The following is a 10,940-nucleotide window of genomic DNA, read 5'->3' as shown; positions in this document are numbered from 1 at the left end:
ACCTGTAGCTTTTCGTATTAAAACCTGAGTGGCATCTTTTGCTGCCAACCTCATCCGTAAAGGGAATTATGTTGTCCGAGGTCAGGTGGGATTCAGCAACATTTTAATTCCATAAAGCTCAACAGTCCTGGTCATAGAGTACATCACATTGCTGGCTTTTTTGGGAATCTGATTAATTAACTACCACCCGACACTTGGCATTGGTGAGGCATGTAGTGACACACCCTCTAATAAAGAATAAATTTGAAAAACTTTTCAATATTATTCTAGGACAAAGTGGGCCTTCATAACAGGACTCTGGTTCTTTTACAGAGTAATTGCTGGAGTATGAAATAAAAAAAGATTAAGAGCCAGTCTGTGGGGGTTTGCTTCCAGTGTCGAGCCTAGTTTCCAGCAAAGGATTTCTCTCAGGACTTTGGTGGGGAGGGAAGCATTAGATCCCATCCCTTTCCCTACCACCTCTGATCACATTATCAGTCCCAAAGCAGTTGATATAATTTGGATTTCTGGAAATCTGAAAGCCATATCCAAAACTTTGGTCAACTCAGGATGAATGTTGTCCTTAGGATGCACGTTTGTTTATAACGGGTTGGGGTTCTGCATGATGCACTTTCTTGTTGCTTTGCGTGCATAGAAAATGTGGTCAAAAACATATCCGATAGAACCCTAGGGTTGCATTTTTGCAGAAGATGGGTCGTGGATGAGAAAGTGGTAGACTAGGGTTGGTGAAAACCAGGTTTTGGCTCACACTCAGTCATAAAAAGCTCACTCCGTAACCCTGGGCCAGACACTGTATCTAAGCCTAATCTAACCTCAGAGCCATCATGGCATTGTTTTGAAGACAAAAATTGGAAGACCCACGTATACCACCTTGAGCTGCTGTGTGGAGTCTTGGGGCAGGAAGCCAAATCTGGTTCTCAGATCCATCCAATTTCCCCACTCTGAAATAACATAGTACAGTATTATCTTCCTTGACCACAGGAGCTTTCCAAGGGCCCATGCCAAAATCTTTGCCTACTGCCTATTATACAATCCTTTCCTTTGGGACTTCTACATGGAGGGCGCATCAAGTATGCAAAGCAAAGCAAGTGCTTTGCTAATGTTAAAAACAGAATTGTAGAAACTCTTTCTGGGTGGGGAGCTTTTCTTGACATTGATGTAACCTAAGCATCAGAGAAGGAGCCATTCCACTGAGATACGGACCCCCTTCCCTGTTGTTCAGCTTACATTCCCATTAAGTTCCTTGCTTTTGTATTAGTCAAAAGTTTTTAATTTAAAAGAGACAGACTCTACTCAGGGAAGGAGAATCCCACTGTGCTCCCCTTCTTTGTCTAGGCTGCCTTGTAAGACCTCACTCAGCATCATCCCTCCATAATGTACCAAAGGCTCATCCAGACAGAGCTTTTTAACACCTTTCTGCTACCTGGTAAACACAGAATCAATTAAAATTTGTGTCTCTTTAAGAACCCACTTCACTTCTCTTCTCTTAAATAAATCCAGTTCTAGAAGTGCTGGAGCTGTTTTGTTTTCTTTTAAGTGCTGATTGAGAGCGTCTGACTAGGAGGCTCTCACCACAGATATCAACTTCAAGCAGGAAGTGCAAGAGTGCTGAACTCCACCTCCCTCTGCAAAGCGAATGAAAAATAAACCTTGCTTTCAGGAAGGATAAGGAGCGGGAAGTTGCAGAAAAAGCACAATACTAAGCGGGGCTTATGAGAAGGTTGTTTGGATGGCAGGAAAAATAATGACAGACATCCCTGTGGAACCTAGTGCTTTAAGGAGAACAAACGAAGAACCTTCATTGGCTGCTCTCTCTAAAGCAATCCTTTTACTTAATATAATTTTGAAATTAGTTTAATTACAGGTTCCTCCTTCTTTACCCTCAAAGTATATATTTGTAAAAACTGTACAGCAGAGGTGAGGCATGCTCAGCCCCTTGGTTGTTTTAGCTTATGCTCCCCTTCAGCATCCAACCAGGGTAAGGCATTGTGGGAGTGGCAGCTAACAGTACAGTATCTGGACAGCCATACGTTCCCCACCAAGAAGGAGAATCTTTAGAATCCCATGGTTCAGATCAGTGGCTATTCTTGAGCAGCTCTTTAATAGCTTTTCACGTGCGGTGCAAACGTAAGAGTTCTGAGGTCAATCTGACTATGGTGGAAAGACACCAAGAGAATGAAAGAGACATTCCAGTTTTATTGTCATCAGAATTCAGCCCTCTCAATTCTACAGCAAGCCTTCCAGGACTGGCAAGAAGAGAGCAGCCAAAGAGTATGGGAAATTTCCCTTCCCGTCCAAGCCATCCCAAAGAGAAAGCGAGATGGAGAGTGGCATTTGGAACTGGAAACAGAGTTTTGAGCAAATCCAGAGCTTGACATAAATTATAAAATTTGACGTTTTGAATAGTAACTCTTCCCTCCCCCCAACCCCATCCTCTTTGAACTTATTTTGAAGGGACCCCAAGGACTGGGCATAATTGTTCAAGTACCACTTGAGTATCAATTTGCTCAGGATCATTTGAGGATATTTATACTGTCTTTTGTAAAAAAAAAAAAGGGGGGGCAATCTAGAATAAAATTGGAGAAATGCTAGTTTAATATTTATTTTATTTATTCTATTTATATCCCACCTATTTGGTTGTTATGACCACTCTAGGCGGTCCCTAGAGTGGTCATAATTCCAAACTTAAAAACTTTATGTTTTTAAGTTTGGAATCAATGCTGATCTATGACTGTAACAGATCTTCAGAGTATTGTGGGAGTCATGATTTCATAGCCTATTGTTCTTCTGTTTGTTTGTTTGGGTGTTTGTTTGTTTTTTGCCTAACAAAAGAAAAAGAACTTAATCCAATACTATTCTAATGCTGGGAACACTGTGGAAAAACCTAGTCAAGAGAACACAGCATTTGAACTATTATAAACATATTTTAGGAAATTTTCAAACCCCTCCCTTCACCTCCTTTCACCTCTAGCTAGGATCTGGATAATATGAAGGAGCAGACAAACTGTAAAGCTTTTTTCTTTCAGCGCAGTGTTTCGTTACCTTCAGTCATGAGATATTATTGGACTACATTGGCCATAATTCCTAACTGGCACAGCTAAGGTTGGGAACACTGGGAGTTGTAGACAGAAGATATTGGCTACCACCTAATGACGTTTGGGCTCACCTTCCTTTACAGACAACCTGGTCTGATGGAGGCCCCTACAGTAGATAAATGAGCCTTGTTTTGCTGTCATGTTGCAATCCTTTCCTAATACTACATTTGCATGGCCCACTTGATCTTGCTCCTGCTCTAGTGAATTAGATTAAAAAAATGGAAAGAGAGAGGCTATTCAAATGGGCCAGGGCAAAACATTTAAAAAAACAACATCCCTTTTCCAGTTGTTGCTATGAGATACAGCAGCCCACCAGACTGCAGGGAAGCTTGGGCCTTCCAGGTGTCTTGGCCCGCAGGTCCCACCAGTCCCAAACAGCATGGCCAATGGTAAAGGCAGGCTGGGGTTGCAGTACAAAAGGTCTTAGGCAGAGGGGAGCAAATGTTTTTTTACATCTACACCGGGGGGGGGGGCGAAGAGCCATAATAGGACAGGGTGACCAACCCAAGGTGCTGTACATTAGAGGGTGCAAAAAGAAGAAGAAGAAGAAGAAGAAGAAGAAGAAGAAGAAGAAGAAGAAGAAGAAGAAGAAGAAGAAGAAGAAGAAGAAGAAGAAGAGGAGGAGGAGGAGGAGGAGGAGGAGGAGGAGGAGGAGGAGGAGAAGGAGGAGAAAGAAGAAGAAGAAGAAGAAGAAGAAGAAGAAGAAGAAGAAGAAGAAGAAGAAGAAGAAGAAGAAGAAGAAGAAGTGGTGTGCTGGAAAGGCACAGCTCTGCCTTCCCTGAGCACTTACACCCCCTCCAGCTACTGTTCCACAGGAAGGAGTACACAAAAACCAGGCAGGCTTCGTGTGGCATTACTATGGCTGCTGCCCATTCAATCCCAGGCGTTGCTCCCCATTCCTCCACCCACCCTCTGTGTATGTGGATCTCAAGGGATCCAAGTCTAACCAACAGGTCAGTGGAGCCCCAGGCACCAAAACTATTGGTTGCAGCTCTGCCAGGAGGATATTCCATGCAGCAGCTCTTCAGACCTGCCTTTGCAGTACATCTCGAACCAAGAATCCTGGGAAACACCTGGCAGGATGCAGCCTCCATGGCACCACTAGGTTCTGGCCGGGAGGAGGGAGCTACAGGAGTTTAACTAGTGAAGCCTCCTAATATTTCGCCAGCAGACGGCCAGCTGATAACCTGCTAAACTTCTGTAAACATTTTCCAGGTCAGGTCAGTCCTTGCATGCCCAAGGAATTAGGTATCCAGCTTCTGCTGGTTACACCATGCTGTAAGCAGCAGAACTACTTACTATTCCAGACTACAGCTCCCAGAATCCCCAGCCAAGCTAAGAATAGCCATGAAGGATCTGGAAATGTACCCACTGAAAAGTGAACTTTCCAGAATCCTTGCTACAGACTGTCAGGCTGAAGTGAATGAGAGTCTCTAGCTTGACTCACTAGGGGCAGTTTCCTCCTAGAGTCTACCCTCGCAGAGTAAAATCTGTTACCACCATCCAAAATCAGGAATCTGGAAGTCCTAGCTATTACACACATAAAGATGTGGAAATTGAGTGCCATGCCCTCCTTTGCGTCCCAGCTATGGAGCAACACTGTGCTCTGTATGTGACTTTCCTGTTTCAAATTCATCACATCTCATCTTCTCTGCAGGGCCCACGTTGTGACCGCAAGTCCTTTCGCGCTGCCCCCCCCCCCTTTGGTCTCAGCCATCCTGAGTCAGCAGGATCCCACATCACTCGGCCCTTCTGTTTCAGGGATGGGATCAAGAACAGTTCGGTTGCGGAAGAGGTCCGGAGAGGCAGCTCCGTTCTGCCCAATGCCACAAGACTGGGCGGCATTGTGGATCTGCCACAGTGTATCTAGAGCTTCTGCTTTGGAGTGTTTGAGCAGATCAGCCTGGCCCTGTGGAGAAAGGAAGAGTTGGAAGATCAGGAAAGATTTTCGGAGACTCAAAGACGGAAAAGAAATGGGTACAAAACTGTTAAGAGACAAGAGGTGCTTTCATGCAAAGCTTTTCTTTAGCAAACTCAGAGCCTCTTCAGAGACTTTTAGGAGCTGTGGGTCCCCCTGTGAGACTATCTTCCACTGACTGGCCCACCATGTTCTCCTACTACTTCTTCCATTTCCCCTTTATGGGGGAAGGGACAGAATAGCTGTCCAATATATTTTGACTGGTAGCACCTAGAGCTGTGCATCCAAGATGTTCTTCCCAGATGCAACTGGGAATGAGATTTTCAGTTCCACCCCAGCACCTCCCTTCTAAGCCCAACTGGACTCAGAGATTATAGTCCTCACTACTTCATCAAGGAAACTTAAAGAGAACTTCTATAATGTGTGTGGGAAGCTTTGGCCCTCAAGAGATTTGTAACTTCCAACTCCCAGAAGCCCCGGTTAGTAGGGCCAGTGGGAAGAGATTATGGGAGTTGCTCCAAAACATGTGGATGATCAAAGGCTCCTCACCTCTGTAGGGCAAGGATTCAATGAGCAGAGAAGTACCATCATGGGATGTTAAAAGCCTTAACACTTGGAAATCACTTTATTATATAGTGCAATCGCACCAGCTGTGACTGCCATATTTTGTTCACTTGTTTCACAGGCCAGTCACGAAACATCACTATCATATTGTTGTTTTCCCTGTGATTGTTGTGTTGTTTTCCTCCCACCTCCAGACAATGGCATTTCCAGCTTTTCTGAAAATAATTGAACAGTTGTGATATATTCACAGGTGAAGTCATCTTAGTGCTACGCTTTGGAACTGTTTAATACATGTAGTTTGAGCCGTTGACCTGGCTGGATAGCTCAGTGGTTTATGTACTTGGCTGCAGAACCAGAGGTTGGGAGTTTGATTCCCCACTGTGCTTCCTAGGAAAAGAGCCAGCCTGTGTGGCCTTGGGCAAGCTGCAGTCCCAGGGCACTCCTTGGAAGAAAGGAATGGCAAACAACATCTGAGTACTCCCTACCTAGAGAGCCCTGAAAAGTGTTGCCCGTAAACCATAACTGAATGGAGAGCACACAAATATTATTATTAGTTTGGATAGTTACAGCATCCTTTCACAAAATATCTAATTTTGGCACACTTTCACTACTATTTTTCTCGTTAGTGCATTTTATTAGTCTTTTAATTCTTTTTAAAGCTGCAATCTTCTACCCGTCAATGTGGGAATAAAACTCTGTGAGCTCTATGGCACTACCCTCTGAGTAAAACATGTATTAGACGGCGCTATTAATTGAGCTTTTAATTTTCTAAAATGCTCTCTTCCTTAATTATTTAATTTTCAGAAAAGTAAAATATTGAAATAAAAGCACTTTGAATAAAAAGCATTTTAGCAGAAATTAAAGCATTGATTTTTTTTTTTTTAAAAAAGTTGGTGCCATTAGATCACCATGCTTGTTTTCCCATCTTTTAATTAGTACTGAAACACTTTTGATGTACTCATTGATAAAATGTCATTAAAGTAATTACATGATCGCGGGTTAAAAAAAAGTGCTTTACTGCAAATTTAAAATTGGATTAAAATATTTTTTAAAAAGGATTTTAAAAATGGCTTACTCAACTGAATGGTGCCTTTCCTATCCACACAGCTTTTTCAGTCTCATTAGCGTACATGCAGTGCTGTGAAGGGCAGGATGAACATTCGGGGGGGGGGGGGGGGAATCCTTCTGTCCATTCCAAAATATGGAAGATCTCTGCACGAAGTGGGCTGCCTCAGCTCCAACAAACCCAAATGAAGTGACTAGAAGATCCTGAAACAATTCCTTCAATCCACAATCCACCACACCCTCTCTCACAACACCTTAGTAACAATAAACATATGAACGCCCACTGCCCGCTAGGTGGCAGTGCTTAATCACCCAATGACCACGTTAGCTTGACAATGGCAAAGACTTTAGGGCCACTTCCACCTGGACGTAACTCGTGGGTCTAGTTGAGTGATTTTTCCACGTAATAATCCAGGGAGGATCTGAATCAGTATGGCTGAGTACAAGAAAGGGGTCATTAATCTTTATCTTGACTGCTGTTTCCAAATAAACACACACACACCAGCTGACTTTTATGTCGTGGGAAAGAAGATACCACTTTGTGTGAGAAGTTTCACAGTTTCACAGTGTGAGAAACTGTAAAGCTATTTATGGTGTGGAGGAAATGATAGACAGATGGCCTCCTAGGTCTGAAGAAGTGGAATTGCCTATGAAAGCTCACGTTTTAAAATACAGTGGTGCCTCGCTTAACGAGCGCACCGTACAACGACGAAATCGCATAGCGATCCCTTTTTTGGGATCGCTAATGCGATCGCTCAACGACTTTTAGATAGGGTGAAACTCGCTTTGCGAAGATCGGTAAGCGTTTCGCTTACCGATCTTCGCAACACGAAGCCCGGCGATCAGCTGTTCGGCGGACAAAATGGCCGCCGGAAGCCCCAAAATGGCCGCGTGCAGCGTTTTCACGCCCTCCCCTCGCTTAACGAGGGCGCGAAAATGGCTGCCGGCCATAGGAAACTTCGCTGAACGGTGAGTAAAGGAGCCTATTGGAACGCATTAAACGATGTTTAATGTGTTCCAATGGCTTTCCCTGTCCCATTCAGCGATGTTTCGCTATAGCGAAGGTTAATCCGGAACGGATTAACCTCGCTATGCGAGGCACCACTGTATAGCAGTTAGTCTTTAAGGTGCCACAATGTCTTCTTCATTTTTTTGTTTCTCTTTTCTTTTTGCCAGAAATGGTTTTATGGCAGACAGACAGGCATATCTGTGCATGGCTCAGAGGTATTTACACCTCTGTTTTACGGTGTCCCTTGCAAAGGTGTCTCCCCGCAAATGCTGCCCCACATTACCTTGAGGACAGTGATGTTCCAAGCAAAACTCTCCAGGGCCTTCTGCAGCTTCCGCCCTTTCAGCCCCTCCTTTGCCTCCAGGCGATGCAGCTCCTTATGAAAACCCATTCCTGGAGAAGAGGCAAAGTGGAAAATCTCACAAGCCTGCTGCCTTCTGGTCAAGGTTGGATTTTATCACTCAACGTTAGAGGCACAACCTCGTTTCCTCACTCTCATGCCAGAGGTGGTATAAGAGATGCACCATTGCCCATGGGAGTCCATGTTCTTCCTAACAGGGGTCCCTGGAAACAGATTCTGCAAATTTTTGAACCCTTCAAAATGGCTTTGACCGAAAGCAACAGTGGGACTAAAGCATGATGTGGGTCTGTAGAGGAGGAGTCAACAGCCAGGTGTCTTCCAGATATGGAATCATAGATTTCATAATTCCTGACACTCTAGGGTCTGGGGCTGATGGGAGATGTAGTCCAAAAATAACTCAGTACTTCTACACATAGAGTAATGATGTCTCTCTTGTAACAGTTTTTGAGCCTCTTCCCAATCTGGGTACAAAATATTTCCCATTCTTGCCTGTAGGAATTCTTACTGTTACTTCCACCTCCAAAAACTTTGCCACCCAAATTTCAACAAAGTTCTTGCTTATCCATAATCTCACTATCCACATGTCATTTTAGGACAGGTGAGGGAACCTCTTGTTTGCCAGTCAAATGCAAACTTGACTACTATATGTCTCCATCTAGACCTCCAGATTTTACACAAAGTATATACTGTAACTCATGCTACACCCGTCTCCTCAGGCTATACCCTCAACACCTCTACTCCAAATTACTGATATTATCCACTCCACCCCATTCTCCTCCCCAGCTACAAAGCTGATGGGAAGAACCCTGAACAACTTGGGAGAAAGCAAATCCCTGAAAAGAAACATACACTGTAGTCAGGGGTGGATTTACTATGAAACTAATGAAGGTTAAGCTTCACGGGCCCTAATCCCGAATGGGCCCCCAGACACAACTTGAATCCACATGTTTTTAAAAATTGTGGTGATCTGTCATGGAACCACTCCATTGAAGAAGATAGCAGTGGTTATCCAGACCTCATTACTGGTTGCAAAAGGGGCCCCATAATAGTCCAAGCTTCAGTGGCTCTAAAAACGTAAGCCTGCCACTAACCATAGTAAGTGCTGAATGTAAATACGAGTCATGTTGATGATCCTACCCCACTTACACAAATAGAGAAGACTTGCCTTCACATATAAACTAGATCTAAATTAAATCTAAAACGACTAGCCCTTGGTCTCATTGTGTGCAATACTGCTTTGCTCCCAGATAAATGAGCACAGAACAGCAGGATTTGGGGTTGAAAGACAAACAGTGGCAGTTCTTAGATTTGGGTCTTTTAGCTGTTTCAGACATCAACACCCAAAAGATCCATCCAGCACGGCCACTGGCTAGTGAATCTGGGAGATGAAGCCCCCCAAAATCCAGAGAAGTGAAAGTAGAGAACCTGCAACAAGAGGAGGTCAAGAGGGAGAAGATTGGCAGATAGTCTGCCAGCACCTACCTGCTTGTTGCACCTGAATAATCTTGGCATGAACCGCATCAGCAGACTCTATTAGTGTCCGGCTTGTCTGGATCATCTGCGGTGGGAGGGGCAGAGAAGGAGAGGGAGAGGGAGACAGAGAGAGAGAGAGAGAGAGAGAGAATGAAAATTAGTGATGGTTAGGCGAAGTCAGACCAATTAGCAAAGCTCCCCAGCCACCCCTTATATTTCAGTACTGAAACAGAATGTCTGTCACAGACAGGAGGGGTACAAACCTTTGAACCTTCAAATATTTTAGACAGGAGCTCTTCTAAACCCTTATCATCAGGCCTGCTGGCAGGACTTGCTGGGAGCTGAAGTCCAAAATATCAACAGGCCAGTTCTCCCACCAAAGTCACTGCAGTCAATTTCATGGCTTCCTTCCCCCCCCCCCACAAAGACATCCACTTGGCAATCCTGCCCAGGAGGCAGGAAGCCAATACCCAGACTGTTCCCCTTCAGACTACAAGTGTGTGTGTGTGTGTGTGTGTGTGTGTGTGTGTGTGTACATATACAGTGGGGTCTTGACTTGAGAACTTAATCCGTATTGGAAGGCAGTTCTCAAGTCAAAAAGTCTGTAGGTCAAGTCTCCATTGACCTACAGTGCATTGAAAACTGATTAATCCCGTAACAGGCTGTTTTTGTTCCATTTTGGTTTTTTTCTGGTCTGTAAGTCAATTCTCAGTCTGCAAGTCAAACCTAAATTTTGCGGCCAGAGAAGTCTGTAACTCAAAAAGTCTGTAAGTCAAGCCGTCTGTAAGTCAAGGGTCCACTGTAACTGAATGCTCACACACACACACACACACACCCCATCTGTTTGCACACAAAACTAGTCAGTTTAGCATATTTGTTGTCTTTGTTTGGAGACAATGCCAGTTGTTTTGGAATGGAGAAACATTCAGTCACACAGTCCCTTCCTCCTTGATTCAGCAGTCCAGTCCAGTCTAATGCAGTGGTCCCCAGCTTTGGGTCTCCAGGTGTTCTTGGACTAAAACTCCCAGAAGCCTTCACCACTAGCTGTTGGCCAAGATTTCTGGGAATTGTAGTCCAAGAACATCTGGGGACTCAAGGTTGGGAACCACTGGTCTAACGTATGGTTTGGCCACAGAAATTGGAAGTACATTGGCACCCAAAGAGTGTCCATTTAACATGTTGATATTTTAATTATTTTTCTCCTATTAAACAGGAGGAATGCATCCAGTCTTAAATAAACAATATTTTGCATATAACAAGCTTAGAACTAAAACTGTTACTTTCAAAATGGTGCTGTCTGGATTGACTGGTCCTCCTTTTTGAAAAGGAAAGCCATGATTTCAATGTTAACACATCAAACTAACATGCTGTTTCCACGCTCTAAATAAGACTATGAACTTTAGACAAAATCTCCCTCGCCCATAAATTACTTGATGGTGGCAACAGTGCTAGATG

At 44.0% G+C, this 10,940-nt stretch overlaps 1 protein-coding gene across 2 annotated transcripts in view; it reads right to left on the bottom strand.

The window, feature by feature from the left end:
* Window positions 1–2,176: 2,176 nt before the first annotated feature.
* Window positions 2,177–10,940, bottom strand: part of LOC110074905 (inactive phospholipase C-like protein 2) — a 42,588-nt gene continuing 33,824 nt past the window's right edge. Inside the window, exons 4-6 of one of the 2 annotated variants that reach the window (XM_020785645.3) lie at window positions 9,495–9,570; window positions 7,935–8,044; window positions 2,177–5,004 (exon numbers count right to left, since the gene is read on the bottom strand). In XM_020785645.3, the coding sequence (XP_020641304.3) occupies window positions 4,819–5,004; window positions 7,935–8,044; window positions 9,495–9,570 (372 nt within the window). In that variant the 3' untranslated portion in view covers window positions 2,177–4,818. Of the gene's footprint in view, window positions 5,005–6,315; window positions 8,045–9,494; window positions 9,571–10,940 lie in introns of those variants that run through there. The other variant, XR_013537564.1, reaches the window with a different exon arrangement.

The sequence above is a fragment of the Pogona vitticeps genome, chromosome 6 (assembly GCF_051106095.1).
Source record: "Pogona vitticeps strain Pit_001003342236 chromosome 6, PviZW2.1, whole genome shotgun sequence".
NCBI classification, from domain to species: domain Eukaryota; kingdom Metazoa; phylum Chordata; class Lepidosauria; order Squamata; family Agamidae; genus Pogona; species Pogona vitticeps.
The sequence above is the reverse complement of the archived record's forward strand: the minus strand, read 5'-3'. Positions and strand labels throughout refer to the sequence as shown.